The sequence below is a fragment of the Dromiciops gliroides genome, chromosome 1 (assembly GCF_019393635.1).
Source record: "Dromiciops gliroides isolate mDroGli1 chromosome 1, mDroGli1.pri, whole genome shotgun sequence".
In the NCBI taxonomy this organism is placed as follows: Eukaryota; Metazoa; Chordata; class Mammalia; order Microbiotheria; family Microbiotheriidae; genus Dromiciops; species Dromiciops gliroides.
This window is the reverse complement of record NC_057861.1, coordinates 118,386,411-118,407,590: the sequence shown is the minus strand read 5'-3', so window position 1 is coordinate 118,407,590 and position 21,180 is coordinate 118,386,411. Positions and strand designations below refer to the sequence as shown.

Below are 21,180 nucleotides of genomic sequence, written 5' to 3'. Positions count from 1 at the left end.
TGTTCTAGCTGAAGGCAGTTAACCTAGGATTATGTTTATCAATATAAAGGACTCCTCTAATGTTGGTGATCTATTTAACTTTTTCTTAGCTGTTTCAGAGACTGGAACTAAATGATTGTACTACCAAGATGCTCCTATAGGACCTGCTGGTACTGGAGAGAATTCCCTTTCTGTATTATCTAGGGAGTCCTTGTTCTATTGGCCTTGTATGTTTCTATAATAATATAATAATAATTAATAAAGTACCATTTTATAGTGTTTTAAGCTTTACAAAGTTATTTTTATATGTTATCTCATTTAATCCTCACAACAATCTTGAGGGGTAGATGTAAATTAACTCAATTTTACAACTGAGGATACTGAGACTGAGAGAGGTTAACTGACCTGTCCAAGGTCACACAGCTGATAAAGTGCCTGAGGCAACATTCCATCTTGGTCTCCCTGAGACCAAGTCCAATGAACTACCCAGTGTGCCACCTCACTGCCTAAAGACACAGTCTGTATGGTTTTTTTCTAGGTCATTTCCTTAGGGAAAGGCACAAGAAAGATGTATCTAGTCCTTCTATTCCAAGAAGAAAGGGGGCACTCATGGGTAGGAGTTATTCAAGTTTGTGCATATTTTGTAAGTGATGAGAGAAACTGGTCTGAATGATGACATTGCTGTGGGGATGGTGGCTGATGAGAGGTAGGCTGATTATCAGACCCCAGGGAACTTCTGAGGCTGTTTCTCCAAGTCATCAAGGAAAAACACTTTGGAAAGAAAATAGTACCATCTCTTCTAGAGCCCGACTGCAAGGTTGAGTCAAAAGCTAGAGAGTAAGGCTTTTCTTTCAGAGAAGTGAATGACATATCCCACATAAGTGAATGGATCAAATAGTGTCTTTGCATTAAACATTAATGTAAATGCCTTCATTACGATGCTTCCTTTCCTTCCAGTTGCTTTTAAAATGCAGTTAGTGTGTTGATAAGCCTCTGAGCTCTCTTCTGTATGACTAATTTATCCTGTTGGCAAATGAAACTCATTTTTCTTGAGTACCCTCTGAAGCCTTCTATTTTCACTATTTTATTCTACTGAAGCTGCTGATATTGGCGAGTCATAAATGTTTTATGGCAAAATTAAGGACTTCTAAACACATTTTACTCTTTGCTTCTCATTATTTCATCTCCTAATAAGTTTCAATCATTTTATCACCTGTTTAAAGTGAGAGCCCAAAGGAAAATGGTGGGGGCAGGGAGCAATTAACATGCTTTAAAAATTTGCAGAAAAATACTTAGTAAAATGGAACATGATGAACTCAGATGCCAGTGTTTTATTAATGGGACATCAAAGCACCATGGGTTATTCTCTCAATTCCCCAACCATTTTTGCTTCACTAAACCTTATGGAAAATATGATATAGCCTAAAAAGAAGCAGTGGAAGGGAAGGGATAGAGAACTAGCCTTGAAGTCCAAAGCCCTGGATTCAACTTCTGGCTCTGACACTTACTGAGTAATCCTGGGAAAGATGCTTAGCCTTTCTGAGACTCATTTCATGGAAAAGTCACAACCTCTCTGAGTCTCATTTTATTCAATTGTCCAATAGTGATGATAATTCTTGTGCAAACTTCTTCATAGGCTTGATGTGAGCATTAAAAATATCTCAAAACTGCAAAAATGTGGTTCACAATCATTGTCATTGTTGGGGACTCACTTCTAGGTAACTTAGAGTTTTCTGCTGATGTCCTATTCCACTATAACCTTATAGTTCCACAGAAGTGAATATGGTGGGGGCTGGGGGGGGGGTCAGCTAGATGGTGAAGTGGATAAAGCATCAGCCCTGGATTCAGGAGGACCTGAGTTCAAATCTGGCCTCAGACACTTGACACTTACTAGCTGTGTGACCCTGGGCAAATCACTTAACATTACCCCGCAAAAATTAAAAAAAAAAAAAGTGAATCTGGATTCACAAAAGAGATGACCAGGGGAGACAAGCTCTGGAAAGGTCTTCCAATTTTCAAGGATGACCCTGGTGATTGACCGTGAACCTGTCATTTATGGTCTGGCCTACTAAGTTTGAATGAGGTTTATTATCAGAAGGTTGGACACCAGTTGATATTTTTGTTTGCTTATTTATTTACCTATTTTATTTTTTAAATTTACTTTATCTTATTACTATATTTTATTTTTCATTCATTCATGTATTTAGTCATAGAAAGTCTTTACATAAGGTTTAAGGAGATGAAGGCATTGCTAACACTCCGTGGAGAGAATGTGCATGTTAGTGAAATTATGGATCATTTGAAATAAGAAATATTGGAATAAAGACACCAGGATTAATTCTTTTTTTTGTCCTCTAATCCCTAGAAATTCTTGGTGCCCTGCTGTCCATCTTCTCCATTTGGGTGGTGACTGGTGTGCTGCTGTATTTAGCTTCTGAGCAACTGTTATATCTCAATGATCAGATCAAGACAACAATCATGCTCATCACATTTGGCTGTGTAGTAGTAGCTGACATGTAAGTGATCAAATTTTTAGTTATAAATCAGCTGCAACTGATTCTAAGCCATCTGTCATTTCTTTCTGCAAGGTAATCCAAGGTTTATGAGCAAAAGACTTTTGAATGACTCTAGTTGAATACTCCTCACTATGTCTGGAAAGACAAATCGAAAGAAAAGCCAATATATGATATGGAAATGCTTGTTAAGCATAATCTCCGCCTTCAATTGAAATACATAATCTCCTTTGAATTGGACAGGAGGTAGTAAATTTTTCAATGGTTCTTTAAAAGGTTCTGGGAGTTATTTTTTTCCCCCCAGTTTGGGAAGAGAGGAATCTGATTTAAAATCAGGACTAGAGGGGGTGAGAAGGGAGATTGTCCTAGTACTGTGGGGATTTTGAGGATCTCCAGAGAGAAAGAGAGGAGAGAGGAGAGAGGAGAAAGGTGGAGTTGTATATGACTATTTTATCCTAGGGAATCAGTTTACTAGCTAGAACACTGAGTGAAAACCAGCTACTAGGGACTGGTGATCCTAAACCTCTGTCCCCTTTCCTTATTTCAGTTGGGTATGAATGGCATTTGTTTCTAATAATCCCTCCTGTGGTTCATCCTGTTTATTTTCTTTTTTCTTTTCTTTCCTTTTTTTGCGGAGATAGTTGGGGTTGAGTGACTTGCCCAAGGTCACACAGGTACTTAGTATCTGAGGTGAGATTTGAACTCACGTTCTCCTGATTCCAAACAAAAAATAAAACAAAACAAAACTGCTTCATAGACATGAATTTAATAATGACTAAAGATTATAGTAGGATCAAGGACCAGAATCGCAGAACCTGCGAGTTGTACCTGGACAAGAATCCTCTCTCTAACATTTCCAACATGTGGTCATCTAGCCTCCACTTGAAGGCCACCAATGAAGGAATATGCCATTACAATCAAAGGCACAATTCACTTTTGCATAATTCTCAATATTAGGAATTTTTTTCTCACATCAAACTCGAATATTCTCTACTTCTTAGATCTATTGCTTCTACCTAATACTGCCCTCTGGGAGTGAGAACAAATCTAATCCATCTTCCAAATGACAGCCCTCCTAATGCTTGAAGACAGCTTTTGTATTTCTCCTGAGTCATACACAAATTTGATAAGCATGCTTTCTGTCCCTTCCTTCAAATCATTTATAAAATTGAGGGACAACATTTTAGAGCTAGAAGGAGCCTTTGATATCAAACTGAGCCAATACTTTCATTTATGGCTGAAGAAACAGAAGCTGAGGAAAGTTAAATGATTTATCCAAGGTCACACAGTTAGTGTTGGATAGATCCAGCATATAACCAAGGCTTTCTTATTCTTGGTCCAAAGCTCTTTCTTTCCATGGTCAATCAAGCCACAAGAAAGAATGAGAGGGGCAGCTAGGTGGTGCAGTGGATAGACCACCTGCCCTGGAGTCAGGAGTACCTGAGTTCAAATACGGCCTCAGACGCTTAACACTTACTAGCTGTGTGATGCTGGGCAAGTCGCTTAACCCCAATTGCCTCACTAAAAAAAAAAAAAAAGAAAAGAAAAGAAAAGAAAAGAAAGAAAGAATGAGAGCTTCAGGGGCAGCTAGGTGGTGAAGTGGATAAAGCACAGGCCCTGGATTCAGGAGGACCTGAGTTCAAATCCGGCCTCAGACACTTGACACTTACTAGCTCTTCAACCCTGGGCAAGTCACTTAACCCTCATTGCCCAGCCAAAAACCCCCCAAAACCCAAAAAAACAAACCAAAAAGAATGAGTGTTTCTGCACACTCCATCTCTCTTTCTCCCCTCTCCTCTCTCTCTCCACATATATATGAAAGGTGTATATATATATATATATATATATATATATATATATATAAATTTATCAAGTTCACATATCAATAAATATATATTGTGTATGGTTGTGTAACATATACAGTTATACCAGTTCTTCCAAAAGTCTTAGTGCAGTTTTAAACTACTAAAGCTTAAAGTCTTAGTGAAAGATTATCAAAGTCTTAAGCTTATTGGGACACCCAGAATATGTAAATCAACTCAATTAGGAACTGAGAAGTTATTCAAATTTCAAATCCTCATTAACTTAAAGATAATAAGAGATTAAGTCCTACACTATCAAAGGAGATATTTGGAAAGCATTTAACACAGTTTTTGGCACATAATAAGCCTTAATAAATGCTTCCCTACACTGACAGAATCCACTACTTCTTTTATGTCTTTTAGTAGCCTACAGCTTTTAGACAATATTTTGGTACCATTAGAGTACAGCATTACTTAATGTGTTGCTTAGCCTCCATCTGAAGGTGATGCTGTCTGTGTCCCAAACAGTGATGGGGGGTGGGGGTGGGGGGAGGATAAAAGGAATGAAAGGGTAGGATGAGAAAACTAAGTGAGGCATATTTTTTTCAGCATGTGTAGTGTTAGGAATTCACAGAATAACTGACATGGTCATACACAAATGTATGTAGAAGACCACATAGATATTCTCCTGTTGGGGCTTATGTGTGCCACTAGTCACCATTCTAGCATGGTTACATAAATTTTTTAAAAGATTGATTTCCTGAATTCTGGTGGTATCGTAGTGTCTTTCATACTATGTCTGACTTTGCACTGAATAGAACCAGAGAATGGTTTCCAGGCCAAAGTAATGGAATACTTTTCTCTCAGAGAGCACAAGACAGTTTTAGCCAATGCTTTTATACATCCTGTAGATCAATTTAGAGCATCAGTATGCTAATTATTCAGTTTTGTTGAGCTTACCCTCCTTCATAATAATAGATAGTGCTCAATACAGAGCAACATAGTATAGTGAGTAGAATATTGGACTTGGAATCTAGGTTCAAATCCTCCCTCAGATACTTATTAGTTATGTGATCATAGGCAAATAATTTTACCCGTAAGAAGCACTTCAGTTTCCTTATCTGTAAAATGGTAAAGATAATATTTACATTACTTATTTTATAGAGCTATTTTTAGGAAAATGACTTATAATCCTTAAAAAGACATATAAATATTGTTGTTTACTCAGAAATCAGAGTGACTAGCTTATTTTTTCCTCTTTAAAAAGTGACTTTGGAGAAATGATGAGCAGGAGTTCAGAGAAACCTGGAAAGACTTGGGTGAACTGATGATGAGTGAGATGAGCAGAACCAGAAGAAGATTATAGACAGTATCATCAACGTTATATGTTGAACAACTGTGATAGACTAGATTCTTCTCACCAATCCAATGGTACAAGAAAGTTCCAAAGGACTCATGATGGAAAAGGCTCTCCAAATCCAGAAAAAAAAAGGAACTGTGGAATATGGATTGGACCATGCTATTTCTTTTGTTTTTGGTGCTGTTGTTTTTCTTTTTTGAGGTTTTTCCTTTTTGCTCTGATTCTTCTCATATAACATGACTAATGCAGAAATATGTTTAATGTTATTATACACACACACACACACACACACACACACACATATATATATATATATATATATATATATATATATATATATATATATATATATATATATATATATATATATATATATATATATATATATATATATATAAAACACCTATATCAGATTACCTGCTGTCTAGGGGAGGGGGGAGGGAGGGATAGAAATTGGAAATTGGAAATCTTATATAAACAAATTTTGAAAACTATCGCTACATGTGACTGGAAAATAATAAAATACTTTTATTTAAATGTAAAAAAGTGACTTTGCTAGGTTTTTGGATAAAAAAAGAGAGAGCGCTTGAACCTTTAGCCATGGGGAAATTTATTTTCTAGTAGTTATGTCTCTGGTAGACCAATCATATTAAAGCTAGACCAGAAAGTTAGAAGACAGATTTCTTTGTATGCATTTCCTCTTCCTGTCATGTTTCAACATGGGCTATATAATAACTTAGAAATTTGATCAAGAATACCTTCAGAGTCAGGGAAGTTATATCCATTTGCCTTTTTGAGTCTTGGGAGCATGTGATCCTGCAATTATTTCATGAACATCAATGAGGTTGTTAGGGCTGACTTGTTTGTTTCAAGATGCATCTTCTAGTTCAGTTCCTTGTAGTGAGACAATTCATGAAAGTTTCTAATCTTTTCCATCTGAGGAGGAATTGGGTTGTAAAAAAGAGTTAGGCACAAATCAAACATAGTATATAGTAGTGGGAGAGGTAGCAGGGGCATAGAGAATCAGCTTTGGGGGCAAGAAGACCTAGGTTCAAGACCTGCCTCTGACACATGCTCTACTACCATAGGCAAGTCACTTAACTTCCCCAGGTACCCTAAGATTGTGAATTGCAAAAAGTTGCTGAGCTTCCCTGCTAGAGGAAGTTTCTGTGGTTGAAGTTCCCTACACTGATGAAATCCCAAGTTTGGACCACATGGCTGGGGAGAATAGAATCACATGAGGATCAAGCTGAGGAACAGAGCTGTAGCAACAAGGCCCTCTCAGAGCTGCCTTTTCTGTTTCCAGGCCACAATTGTGTGTTTGCTCAGCTCTTGGGTGCTTAGAGAATGAAGACTTCCCTGGCAGCTTCTAGCTGTCCATATGTGACTGAGCCTCTAAGGACTTGGATGCTTTGGAGATGGTATAGCAATCAGGGCAAACCATACATTTCCCCAGTGGATCTCCTCCCAGTGCAAAAGGTCATCCACCTGGAGGTTTCAGGCAAAATCTTTCCAAGTCAGGGATGAAAGGGACTGGATCTGATATGGGGATTTCCTAATGTGGAAATGTCTTCCACTGATGTATATCAGCTACTAATTTCTTAGTTATAATCTAAGATAATCATCCAGGAGCACTGAGAGCTGAGATAGGTCTCCCATGATCCCACAGTGTGTGTCTAAGGCAAGACAGATCTTCCTATCTCCAAAGCTGGCTCTCTTTGTCAATAGATCACATGTTTGTGATGAGGAAGATATTGAAGAGTGATAACCACTAAGGGTACCCTCTTAAATCCCTGCTTAGATTGGAGATAGATTTGTTTTAACGGATCTATTCTAGCCTTGGGTCAGTATAAAAAGGTTTGAGTAAAAATCTTCTACCTAAGTAGTCTCACAGACAAACTCAAGACTATCTGAGGTTTACAGGAAAGGATAAGACACAAATACAAGTAACTACAATATGTAGTATTACATTCTATTTTTATACATACACACATATACCTAGAGATAATCATAGCATAGTGTGTATATAAATATATATAGAGATAGCATATATACATACACATATACATTTGCATATGTGTATGTGTATATATTATATACACAGGCATATATACACACATACATAATACTTACATGCATACATACATATTTCTGGCAGCTAGGTGGCTCAGTGGATAGATACCTGCACCTGAAATCAGGAAGACTCATCTTCATAAGTTCAAATCCAACCTCAGACACTTACTAGCTATGTGACCCTGGGCAAGTCACTTAACTATGTTTGCCTCAGTTTCCTCATCTGTAAAATGATCTGGAGAGGGAAATGGCTATGATCATAGAACTAAGACATGCCAGAAATAGAAGTTGAACTCTAGTCTTCCTGATGCTAAGTTTGGATTTCTGTCTACTATAACACATTGTCATTATGATATAGACTCATAAGTGTCACCTTCCTTTATGGAAATGGGAAAGAGAACTTATTGAGAGAGCATGCAAACATTGTTCCTTTATTACTTAGATGACAGTACATCCTTTACTCCCTTCTCCTCTGATCATTTCAGTGATCAATCCAGAAGGTTCTTTGCCCCCAAGTTGGATGTTAATTTTAAAGGGGTAGAAGATGGGTGACTGGAAGATTGCTTAAGTCTTCAATGAAGCAGATCTAGGAATAAAGCGAATGAATTGAATTAATTAAAGTATTTCTATTTTCTAGCCAGAGCACAAACTAGTTGACTCTATCTGCACATTTATCTTCTTACTCCTTTTGGTAAACACCATCACCATCTCAAAGGATATCTTGCTCTTGCTCATATAAGGTAGGAGTGTTTCGATCGCTCTTCTTAGGATCAATGTTTTCTCACAATGAGTGATTCACCAACTAGAAAAGTCTACAAAATATTAACTTATATCATGAGGAAACATAATGCAGTGGAAAAGAGTGGAATTTAGCACTTGGGTTCAAATCCCAGTTCCTATACAACCATGGACAAATCACTTTACTGCTCTGTGCCTCAGTTTCCTCATTTGCAAAACGGATAATAATACTAGAACTATCCATCTCCCAAGGGCTTCAAAGGGGTTAAGTGAGTTGCCTACAGGTCTCATAGCTAGGAAGCATTAGATCAGAGTCAAACCATAGGGTATAAAATTACAAGTTCGTTGCTCCTTCTGTGTTTGTCCTTGTTGCTACTTCACTTCCCTTTTTATAATTTATTTCCTTCCTTTTATTTTCTCTTCTTCCTACAAGGTGTCCAGGTACTTCTTGTTGCTGTGCTGCCTCTCACTCAAATCTGCTCTCATGGGCAGTGTCCTATTCTTGAAATTTATTCATCTTTTCTTGCTTCCATCAAAACTTCCACCCTTCAGTATCTTTATCTCAGCTAGCTGCGATGTAGGAGATCGAGCTGGTGGACTAATTTATACTAATATATTAATGGCTGATAGTAACTTGTATTACCCTGTGCTGAGTCTGTTTTCGTTTTAGAAGAGATCAGTCTTTAGGTGTCAATACCTTACTGATATAGGAAAGAATCTCCGTTTGTGGAATTTCAGCCAATGTGGCAGGTAAGTGGGAGAGAAACTTTAGGACAGGGAACCTTTCAAGTCAATAAACATCCTTGGATCTCAGTTTCCTTATCTGAAAAATGAGTTTTGGTCCAGGTGAACTCTGAGGTCCCTTTCAGCTCCAAATCTGTGATGCTGAGATTCCTCTGAAATCACTGCCGAAATATAAAGTGAGATCTATGTTTAACTGCACTTTTAATGCTCCATTTGTATGTTTGTCGTTGTTTGAAAGTAGTCAGACTTGCCTACGTGAAGTTCTGCCTTATTTTGAAGTACATTCAAAAGAGATTTCACATCAACTTGTGATGGATTCCAATGTCTCCCCGCAAACCTTCATTTTCATGAACTTCTTTGTTATGTTGAATCATTCATGGTGCATGTTGTCTATTTTCTCTTACTTTAGCCACTTAGATAATGAGGAACATCTGTTCACTGCTCTCTGATCAAAAGTCAATTTAGCTCAGTTGTTTATTATTGTTATTGTTCTTTTGTTTCTTGAAGAGAACCATGACATCAGGGTGATGTCATGACTTGCAATGAATTGGACTTACGTGAGGGAGGGCTGTGCAAGGTCACCAACTTCACTCCCTCCTCCAGAGCCATCTGGATCCAGCGGCAAGATATGTATCAGGATGGCTGGAGATGGTCCTGGATGTTTAAGGCAATTAGGGCTAAATGACCTGCCCAGAGTCACACAGCTAGAAAGTGTCTGAGGTGAGATTTGAACTCCTGTCCTCTTGACTCTAGGGTCAGAACTCTATCCAGTGTACCACCTACCTGCCCCTGCTCAGTTAGTCAGAGATGAAGCCAAGGTTAAAACTTTTATCCCTCATATCGATAGCTTCACATTAAAAAACAAAAGAAAACAAGACAAATTCTGGTTACCTTAGCCACAGAACTTCAAAGTTAGAAGAGACCTCAAAGACCATCTAGTCCCAATATAATCTGACTAAAAATGTCTTCTAGTCAGTGAGCCAATAAACATTTATTAAGTGCCTACTGTGTGCCAGGCACTATTCTAAGCACAAAGGGTACAAGGAAAGCTAAAAGATAGTTCCTACCTTCAAGAAGCTTATAGACTAATAGGGAAGACAACATGAAAACAACTTGTACAAGACACATACAGAATCAATTGAAAATGGGGAAGATAGAGAATAAATTGGAAATAATCAACTTAGGGAAGGCACTAGAATTCAGGGAAATCAGGAAGATGGAATTTTAACTAGGACTTGAAGGGAGTCAGGGCAGCCAGGAAGTGACGATGAGGAGGGAAAGCATTGCAGGCACTGGGGGCAGCAAGAGAAAATGCCCAGAATTTGGAGAAGGGGCATCTTATTTGAATAACAGCAAGGAGACCAGTGTCACTGGATTGCAGAGTAAGTGGAAGAGATGTGTGTGTTGGGGGAGGGACACATAAGCAAACAAGTAGTCTTCCTGCTTCTGATTAAAAACCTCTCTTGGGGTAGTTAGGTGGCACAGTGGATAGAACACCAACCCTGGTACGACCTGTGTTCAAATTGGGCCTTGACACTTACTAGCAGGGCAAGTCACTTAACCCAATTGCTTCATCAAAAAAACAAACAAACAAAAAAACCTCTATCAAAGAGGAATCTACCACCACCTATTTCCAACTCTAATTGTTAGAGAAAGTTTTCCCTTACATTAGACTAACATTAAGAGCTTCTACCCATTACTCTTTTTTTTTTCTGTCCTTTGAGGCCAGGCAGAATAAGAATCATCACTTTGTCGACAAATTATATATTTCTAAGAATCATTCCTACTATAAGTTACATTCGTTGTTTGTCTCACTCTATAAGGATGTTTTTATGTTGTCTAAGATTTGAAGCTATGGGTCTGATCACATGTTCTAGCCTTTCAAAGTCATATTGGACACCAGGATATAACTGGCTTGAAAACATTCATTACCTACTGACAACTAACTACTGTTATTGGAAGCAAGAATAGCTCAAACTATGAGCTCAACTTAGGTTGTGTCAGCTATCTTATCTTTGCATTTTTTTTCTTTCCAAGTAATTTACTATAATGTCACTATTGATACCATTGGTAATACTATTTTACTCAATTCTAGGTAATAGAGACTCTTGGAATAATTTGCTTAAAGTCCCCTCTAGTGGCAGATTAGGTTTCAGCTCTGGTCTTGGCACAAACTTTGTCCACATAAGCTCAAATGTCTGGATGACAACTGAAAGATTCAATCAAATACTCATGTTTACTTTGTTTGATACAAAATTTTGAGATAATTGTATATCCAAATAACTGATTGACTTTTTATCCAGATATTTGGCATCCTGTAGAATGAGCCTTGGATTTCTGTGCTTTCTACAGTAAGCCCCATATTCCATAATAAGAAATTTCTAAGGAAGGTTGGAGTTCATTACATAAGATATAATTTAGGGTTTCATATTCAGTGGGTGCTCCAGAAATTTCAGTTGATGATCATTATGCAGAAATATGTTTTCATTAATGCAATGACATTTCACTTAGCAGGACTAAAAGTTTTCAGCTTTGGGCTTGAGCATTTGTTTTTCTAAGTCACAGATGCATGAGTTTTCCTTGATTAGGTGGTGTGGTGTGTTACAGATGTTGTTTCTGCTAAAGAAGACATTGGCCTTAAGGGGAAGAGAAGATAGATACATTTGTACAAATTCAAGATGAATACATTCCAGCCTTTGTGCCTATCTATGCAGCTATGCTTCATGGATTTTCTTCTCCTTTTCCCATCCCTCCCCTTCTCTCTTTCCTCTCCTCTCCTCTCTTCTCTTCTTTTTTCTTGCTTTTTCTCTTCCTTTCTTGCTTTCTTCCTTCTTTCCTATTTCTCCTTCCCTCTCTCCATCCCCTCCCTCCTTCCCTTCCTTTCTTCCTTCCTTCCTTCCTTTCTTTCTTTCTTTCTTTCTTTCTTTCTTTCTTTCTTTCTTTCTTTCTTTCTTTCTTTCTTTCTTTCTTTCTTTCTTTCTTTCTTTCTTTCTTTCTTCCTTCCTTTTTCCCTTCCTTCCTACCTCCTCCTTCCCTCTCTCTCTTTCTTTGTTTCTTTCTCTCCTCATTCTGTTTAATTTTATATGAAACTATGGGTCTGTTCAATTTGCTTTATCAGGAAAACTGCTACCATTGTTGCCATCTTGGCTCTGTCACTGAGGTGGGCAGTTTATAATTTTGTGGAATAATCTCTTAAAAAGTAACACATTTTCTCATAACTTCTATATTTATGGTAGGTGACATTTCTATAGTGCTTAATGGTTACTAAGCACCATATATACTTATCTAATTTCATCCTTACTTAAGAAGCCTATAAGATATAATGGAATGAGTATTGAATTTGGAGTGGTAGGAACAAAGATCAGAGATGTACAGTATGAAAGCACCTTAGAAGCCATCTAGTCCAACTCCTTTTGTTTTATTGATGAGTAAATGGAGGCCTATAATGGTTAAGGGACTTGTCCAAGATCAGAAAAGTAGAAAGTGATGGAGGTGAGACTGAACCCAAGTCTTCTGACTTCAGATTTTGATTCTTTAGAGATTATGCTGTTTCATGACTCATAGCCATGTAGCATCACTTGAAGAATATTGATGTATCAGAGAAGCTGTGTTCAAATCCTGGTTCTGACACTTATTACCTTTCTGATGTTTCTGCACCTCAATTTTCTCAATTATAAAATGAGAGGAGTTAGACTAAATGTCCTCTAGGGTGCCTTCAAACTCCAAATATATAATCCTATGATTCTCATTTTGTAGTTTCCCCATTTGAGGTATTAAGACTAAGAGAAGTTAAATGATTTGCACAAGTTAGTGTATAGTAGAATCAGGACTTAAACCTTGGTCTTTGAGTCCAACTCCAATGATATTTCCATGACAACAGAAAGCAGAGAGTTTCTAGGACACTAGAAAGTATCAGGGACAGTGAGAACAGGTACTCTTTCTTACTGATACTATTTTCATGAATGAGACATGACTCAGTGGAAATGGGAAGCCCATCTTCTGTGAGGAAAAGATCTAGATAAAATAAGAGAAAGGTAAATTTGGTGGTTGACTTCATCACAAGCCTCGATGAATGATGCTGCTGAAATGTTTGAGGTATGATGAAATAGAAAGCAGGAGCACTCGATAGTTAAAGCACACTACCTAATAGTAGTGGCCATATTCTGAGCACTTCCATTGGACTAGATGCAATAGGCTTAAGCTGGAGTTTAAATTGTGGAGGAGTTTAAATTTTGCACTTGAAAAACACAGGACTTTCTGAAAATAAAGGTAATTAAATCTGGGAAAGGATCAATAGAGAAGAGGAGAATACAGCATCCCCATTCCCAGACACTTCAGTGCTTTGGAATTACCCATCTTCAATATGGTCGTTTCTTCCAAAAGTGCTGATCTCAATTTGTCCATCCCCAAAATCTTCCAACGCGATTGTGCCCAATATGCTGGAAGGCTATCTTCACATATTGAAATATTTCATGAAAATCTGTGTAACAGTTGGACTATCTATTATGCCTTTATCTTGCTATGTGACTGGCGCACTTTTTTCTGTACATACACCTCCCTGATGATGTCTTTTCTACCACTTTTTGCTAGTACATGATTACTTGTAATATACTTTATGTATACTGTCCATGCAATTCTCTGTTGACTGTTTTCTAAAATTGCAATTTTCATTATGTGGATGTCATGCTGTCCTAAGACTTGTAACCACATAAATTCACCATAGGATTTTGATGATGAAAAGAGAACATCTTATGTCACTAGGCAGTTTTGAATCATTAAAAGGTCCACACAATTTCCCACATGTAATCAAGCCCACTCTCCTCCTTCTATTCAATTTAGCTCATTCAATTCAACTTGGCTCATTGTACATCTGGAGTCCAGGTCTCTTCCAGTTCAAAAATCTGTGGTCCTATGTTAAAATCTAGGCAATCAGTCGGATTCCCCATATGGCCAATGCCGTGAGTAAATATAGATATAATGGAGGATTTCCTGTGGTTTGAAAAGGGGCAACTAGGTGGCACAGTGGATGGAGTGCTGGGCCTGGAGTCAGGAAGACTCATTTTCCTATATTCAAATCTGACCTCTGACACTTAGCTGTGTGAACCTGGGCAAGTCCCTTAACCCTGTTTTCCTCAGTTTCCTCATCTATAAAATGAGCTGGAGAAGGAATTGACAAACCACTCCAGTATCTTTGTCAAGAAAACCTCGAATGGGGTCACAAAAAGTTGGCCATGACTGAAAATGACTGAACAACATAGTGTGAATATGGCAACTTCTGAAGAACCTCACCATCAATAGAAACTCCTATTTGGAATCTATTTAAAGCATCCTTTATGATACTCTTGCTAGGAATATTGCTGTTTTTCCTTCTTTGTTACTGATAGTCAAAAAATCAAAAAACAAAGTTAGCTCTGGGCTGCATCTGTCAAAGAAACTTATAAGATCTAATTATACAAATGCTTTTTGGGCATAGATTCTTTAAGGCTGTTTTGCATTATCAGGTGTTTTTTTGGAATGAGCAAACAATATGAGAGGGTCTTGGATTCTACTGTGTGACTGTGAATATGGAGGTTACTATGAATAACTGTCTGCAAAATTCTGCCTCTTTGCACATCATATTTTCACTGACACCCCTAATGCATATATAGACTATTCTATTAAAGATTTTATTAGAGATGAGAAAGTAGGCAATGTGTTGGTAGTTGCTAATGGCTTTTTGGTTTGCCTTTTTTACATTAATACCATCTGTGACCTTTTCTATTCATTAAGAATCTTCTTCTCTGAGATATTTTGAAAATGGTTCCCAGATAGCCTTAAATACCCATTATGGATTTTTTCCTTAGTGCATTTGATCAAATTCAATTCTCTTTCTTAACTCATCTTCTTTAATGCCATTTCCATCTTATCATAGAGCAGTTCAATGAAGTGTTAGCATCTAAATGTATTGGTTCTATTTTCATGAACTAAACTATAGGATCATAGATTGAGTCCCTCATTTTACAAATAAGGAAAATGAGGCTGAAAAGGGGATAAACTGACTTACCTAAGGTCATACTGTTAGTAGGTGATAGTGCTGGGATGATGAAGTGTTCTGACAAAGAGAAACAAAATCTTAAAGTTGAAAGATATCTAAACCAACCTCCTAGCCAAGTCCTTCTTTAGGATCCTTTACTTTCTGCTTGAACTGTCCTACTTCATTCTGAAAATGTAGACTTTGGTCCTGACCAAATCTCTTGAATTCTAAAGTATAAAAAAGCAAACAAAAACAAAAACAACAACAAAAACTTTGGTGAGGTTCCTGAGGGATACCAACTTGTAAAAGACATGTAATTCCTTCAAGATTAGGCAAATTAGCCCCAAGAGTTAATAATCATGACCTCCTCTAAGAACAGAGATTTTCATAATGACTTGCAGGCTAATTGGCCCATGATTCCCACAATATCAAGTCTGTTGGTAAGTCATATCCTTAGTGTTTTCTCTTTTCCTAAGCATTTCCCAGGAGAGGTTATTTTCCAGCTGATTATCTCAGAATTCTGACAGCCAAACCTGAAACTCCCAGACATAAAAGTGTATAAAAGAAGTAATTAAACCAACACGAACTTTATCGAACTTGTTCCTTCTATTACTGAACCACTTGCCCACATTGTCATTTAGCTACTCTTGCCCTGGTAATCCCAAATCTTCTGTTTCCCCACCCTACTCCACCCTTTCCTTTCTCAGCTCCTCCTCCCCAGATACTAAGGAAATTGTTAGAAGTTCCAAAACCTTACTAATTGGGTGCTCTCTACACTCAATGGGACTTTCACTACTGCAGCAAAATCTTAATACTTCTCTCTGTCTCCCTATCTTTCTCTCCCCCCACTCCCCAAAGTGGAAGCTCTTACAGTTTACCCTTGCTTGGTGTCTTTCACGGAGCGGAAATGAAGCCTGCTTGAGGTTTGGAGGCCCCTCAAACTTTATCACCGTCTTTTCCATGATGTAATTATGCCCTGTGCATGGATACAGACACATGACATAGAATCATGTGATTTAGAGCTGGAAGGAACCTTTGAGGTCATCTGTGCTTTTATTTTAACTTCTAATTAGCTATACCCTAATGATCACAAGCTTTTATTCATTACTAATGGATGTCCACGGTAGTTTGTGTATTATAGAATAAATTATACTGATCATAGTGATTTTCCCAGAGTTCCTTTTGACCTTTCCCCTCATGCATCTCCAGAGCCAATGATTTCCAGAGTCATCTTCCTGTCTCCCACAGCACTCTTGGGTCAGTATGGCCTTGAAATCTAGTATAAATCTGTTTGGACTTCCTTTATTACTTCTTCCTTCATGCTTCTCTAGCTCCATTACTCATCCTCCTTGTCACTGGCAGCCTCATTGCCAACTCTGCTACATTCCCATCCTGCTTACTATTTTATGAGGTCATTCCATTGTTGGACAGTTTTAATTAAAAAAAATTCTTTCTTGTAATTGGGCTGAAATCTGTATCTCTATAGTTTCCAACATATGGTCTTAGCTCTAGACTATATTAGCCTGCAAATATTTAATACAAACCTAGTACATGCAAGGTTATAGGCTTACTCAAATGAAAAAAAAACACAAATGAAACAAATAATTTAATCCCTACCCTCGAGGACCTTATAATCTAACAGAAGGTGGAGTATTAGACACATATATTAATAAGTACGTTATAAAGTTAATTATGATAAGGGCAAAGGAGAGTTCTAGACCAAATACTGTAAGAAATTTAAGGAGGGAAAGATCATATTCAAGTGGATCTATCAGGGAAGGCTTCATGGAGGGATCGATTCCTGATTTTGATCCTTCCAGGAAAAGAAAGTTCATTGTAATTTGGGAGAGGTGGAGGGAGAAACAAGGAGCCCAGAGTGAATTGAAGTAAAAAGCTGAGAAAAACAAAAATGGGATTTGAAATTAAACTTCAAAAAAAAGGGATCAAAGAAATGTTCAGGATGGCTAAGATAATGATGACAACAAAATATTTAAGATTCTATGATTCTGTGATTGCCACCCTTTGGATATCCTCTAGTGTGACAAAAACCTTTAAAATAACACCATGTAGGGACAGCTAGGTGGTACAGTGGATAGAGCACGGACCCTGGATTCAGGAGGACCTGAGTTCAAATCCAACCTCAGACACTTAACACTTACTAGCTGTGTGACCCTGGGCAAGTCACTTAACCCCAATTGCCGCAAAAAAATAAATAAAAAATAACACCATGTAGCTAGTAAGTATCTAAGGCTGGATTTGGACCCAGATCTTTCTGATTACAGGTCTGGAATTCTATCTACTCTGCCACCTACCTACCTTTAATGCTAGCTATTATTATTAGTTTACAAATGCTTATTTCTACAGGCTTAATTTTTTTTCCTTATGCCAATCCTTTAAGAGTCAGAATGATATAGGGGAATCTCAGATTTAGGAAGACATGGATTCAAATTCTTCCTTCTGAGACTTACTACGTGAGTGACCATGAGGGAACTTCTAAGAGTGTTAAGATGAGCTGCTGATGTGCACCAATGGAGGGAGTTACCCTGCTCTTAATTTCCGATATCAATAAAATCATAGGTTCATACCCCAGCTTTTATATACATGTATATGTATGTGCATGTGTATATCTACATCTATATATCTCTTTCTATATAGTGTGCTATATATTATATAATATATAATAAATAGCATGTTATATAATATACCACACATACCATATAATATTCAGTGTGTTATTATAATATACCATGCACAATATAGTGTGTTATATACTATATCACATATAATATACAGTGTGCTGTATAATATATTATAAATAGTACATATATGTATGTATATATACTCATGTTTGCATATATTCATATGCAGATGAAACTAATTTAACATTTGATGCTTTTAAATAACCAGCAAGAAGTTAAGTAATCTGTCCGTCAAAACCTGTCTTAGCCCTTTGCTAAGGATTTTGTAACCATTTTCCCCTTCTCAAGAGGCATTTGTCGACTATCACAGATCTCCACTTTATCCTTTTTGTCTCTCTTTGTCAGGGATGCCAAAGGGAATGAATTCCAATGCTGTCAAAGAAAATATCTTGGCTATGGATAGGGTAGACACTGTGTACAACCTTCACCTCTGGCCTTTCACAATGAACAAAGTACTTCTCTCTGCTTGTGTTGCCACAGGTCAGGGAGCTTATCTAAACAGAGAACAAATGTTCAATTCACATTCTGGAAAGTTGGTGACTTCTCCTTTGGTTAAAACCACTTATCTGAGTCTGTTGCCTGTCAAAACAATTGTAATAATTTTTATACCACAGAGGACATTTAAAAATTTCCCCTTAGGAAGGTTGCCATAGCAACAGAGAGTGACCACAGAGAAATTATTTGTGATGGACTACAGCAGACAAATAGTTTCCTTTAAAATTCAATTCAATCACACCTTCTTCAACAGGCCTTTCTGTACCCGCTTTCTGGGGTACTCTTTACTTCACTCTTGCCTCAGACATTTATTAGCTATGGGACCCAGGAAAGGTCATTTAACTGTCTTCAGTCTCAGTTTCCTTATCTATAAAATGGGGATAACAGCATCTACCTCAGCGGGTTGTTCTATCAAATGAAATACCACATGTAAAACACTTTGCAAACCTTAAGGTGCTAGATAAATGTTAGCTATTATTATCATTACTGCTATTATTACTCTGTATATATCAGCTTGGTGACTTTGTGACCTGTCAATTAAAGAAAAATAATACCCTTATTTGCATGAAAATTATAAAAGATAACATGGTTTAGTAGATAGAGCACTGAATTTAGAGGTAAGAAAATCTAGGTTTTGGTGGCAGCTAGGTGCCGTAGTGGAAAGAGCACCGGCCCTGGAGTCAGGAGGACCTGAGTTCAAATCCGGCCTCAGACACTTAACACTTACTAGCTGTGTGACCCTGGGCAAGTCACTTAACCCCAATTGCCTCACCAAAAAAAAAAAAAAAAAAAGAAAATCTAGGTTTGACTATGACTGAGATACATATGAGCTATGGGGCCCTTGGTAGGTCTCTGAACCTTAATGTCCAGAAGTACAAAATGACGTAGTTGGATCCAATGATCTGTAAGGTCTCTGCTGGCTCTAACTTTATGATCTTATGAGCTTAGGGCCCTTGGAGACCATGACTAACTGAATTAATCTATAGACTTAAAGTGAGAATTATATTAAAGAAGAATTTCTTAGAATAGAGGACAGCCTAGCCAATAACCTGCTTAGGATTGCTCTAGGATTGTGGTGATAAAGCCTAGGAAAAGACGTTCTTTGCCTCAAGACAGATCTCAAAGAAGTCAGAGAATGAGAAACCACCTAGGAACAACTGAAGGAGACTGAATATGGTGTAGGGATGTTGGTAGCAGCCAAATGAAGCCTTTAATTCCTTATAATACCTACTAGCCTTCAAGAGAAACTCAAAATTGACCTCAGCAAAGTAGCAGCATTTCACTCTGTCATGATTTGTTTCTGTTTTTTTTTTCTGTCATGATTTTAAATAAAAATTGAAATGTGTGGATCTTTTTGGTATGGGTACTCCTTTTCACAGCCCAGATCACAACTCCTTTAAACTTAACAGATGGTTTGTGAGAGGTGTTATGCTCAAAAAAATTTATTTCTCATGGACAAGCTGGTCAGGGATCTCTTCAAATTTGTTTAGTCTTATTCTCAGATGATAGACATATAATCTATCTCTTGGCCCATAAATGAAGCCTTTGCAGTGTGATGGAAACTGCCAGAAGCTGGATTGCATTGGCATAGACTTTGAGAATCCAGGTCCATAGATAGCCATGCCAGGAAAAAGAGTCAGAGCAAGACTTTGGTGGAGCAATCAATCTTTCAAAATTTTCTTTATTTTTTTTAGGCAGCTTGCATTTCATCGATACTTTTAAATAAACATTGAAGGTAACTAATTTGGGACATTTTGACAAAAAGCAGATGACTGCCAGAGGCACTGCTCAGTGATTTGTAAACTTCAACTCCATCTTTGCTGGTGCCTGTTGTAGGATTTGGAAATAAATAGGATTAGATTCAAGGCCTGCATCCTAGAGATTTCTAGAGATCAATGAATAGGGCTGAATGAGAAATTAGATTTGAGTGTTGGCCTTTTTCAGGACATATCTCTACTTTCACACGTGGAACTCTAAAGTATCTCTAGACATGCCAGGGACTTAAATGCTGGGAGGGTTAGTCCCATAGTTATGAATCCATCTGTTCCTCAAGGTTTTCCCTGCCTAATTTGTGCAAACGAATGGAATGGTCCAAATTAATCTGCTTTAGGAATGTTCTCGTTCCCCCCCCCCCACCAGTATGTAAAATATGGTTTTTTTTTTCAAATCAATCTGAAATCTTTGCAGAAACCTGTGTGTACAATCAGAGATAATCTTCTCTGCTGTTCTTTGTCAATAACAGCCAGGAAGGATCATCAGCTCATCCTGAAAAAAGATTATGGAAGTGCTTGGCAACAGCTTTGCTCTTCACTCAGTTACCATTCAGATAGAATCAAAAGCAGACCAGGAACCAGACTGTATCTTCTATCGAGACCCCGAGGACTAGCACAACCATTGTTGAGTGTCATGTGCCTACCTTAGACAATCCATCAGTATGGATTATGCCACCCAGTGGAGCATAAGTAGCAAGGAATTGGAGGAAGAAGTTGAAAAACTCCTGACACAGTACAATGAACATTTTTATGATTCTTTATTTGGCTCTATCCACCACGAAGGAAGATGTATTAGGTCTATCAATCAGTTGGATTATACATCCATCAGTGGCTGCATTTCAATTATAAAAATGTGTATCTAGATTACTCTTGACTGGGACCAAAAATAACAGCTGTTTGTAGCCAGAGGCAATAAAAAACTAACCATCCCTCAAATTACCCACATATTACTATTTCTGGTATGGTTGGTTAGATTTGGACTCAGTACAAGC

General features: G+C 37.6%; 1 protein-coding gene across 1 annotated transcript in view; it reads left to right on the top strand.

Annotated features, from left to right (window-relative positions):
- The window catches only part of SLC30A8 (solute carrier family 30 member 8), a 33,321-nt gene extending 12,519 nt beyond the window's left edge, over window positions 1-20,802 (top strand). Inside the window, 5 exon segments of the mRNA XM_043991880.1 lie at window positions 2,345-2,495; window positions 5,562-5,613; window positions 8,365-8,467; window positions 18,267-18,457; window positions 20,692-20,802. Coding sequence (XP_043847815.1) covers window positions 2,345-2,495; window positions 5,562-5,613; window positions 8,365-8,467; window positions 18,267-18,457; window positions 20,692-20,802 — 608 coding nt within the window.
- The last annotated feature ends 378 nt before the right edge of the window (window positions 20,803-21,180 follow it).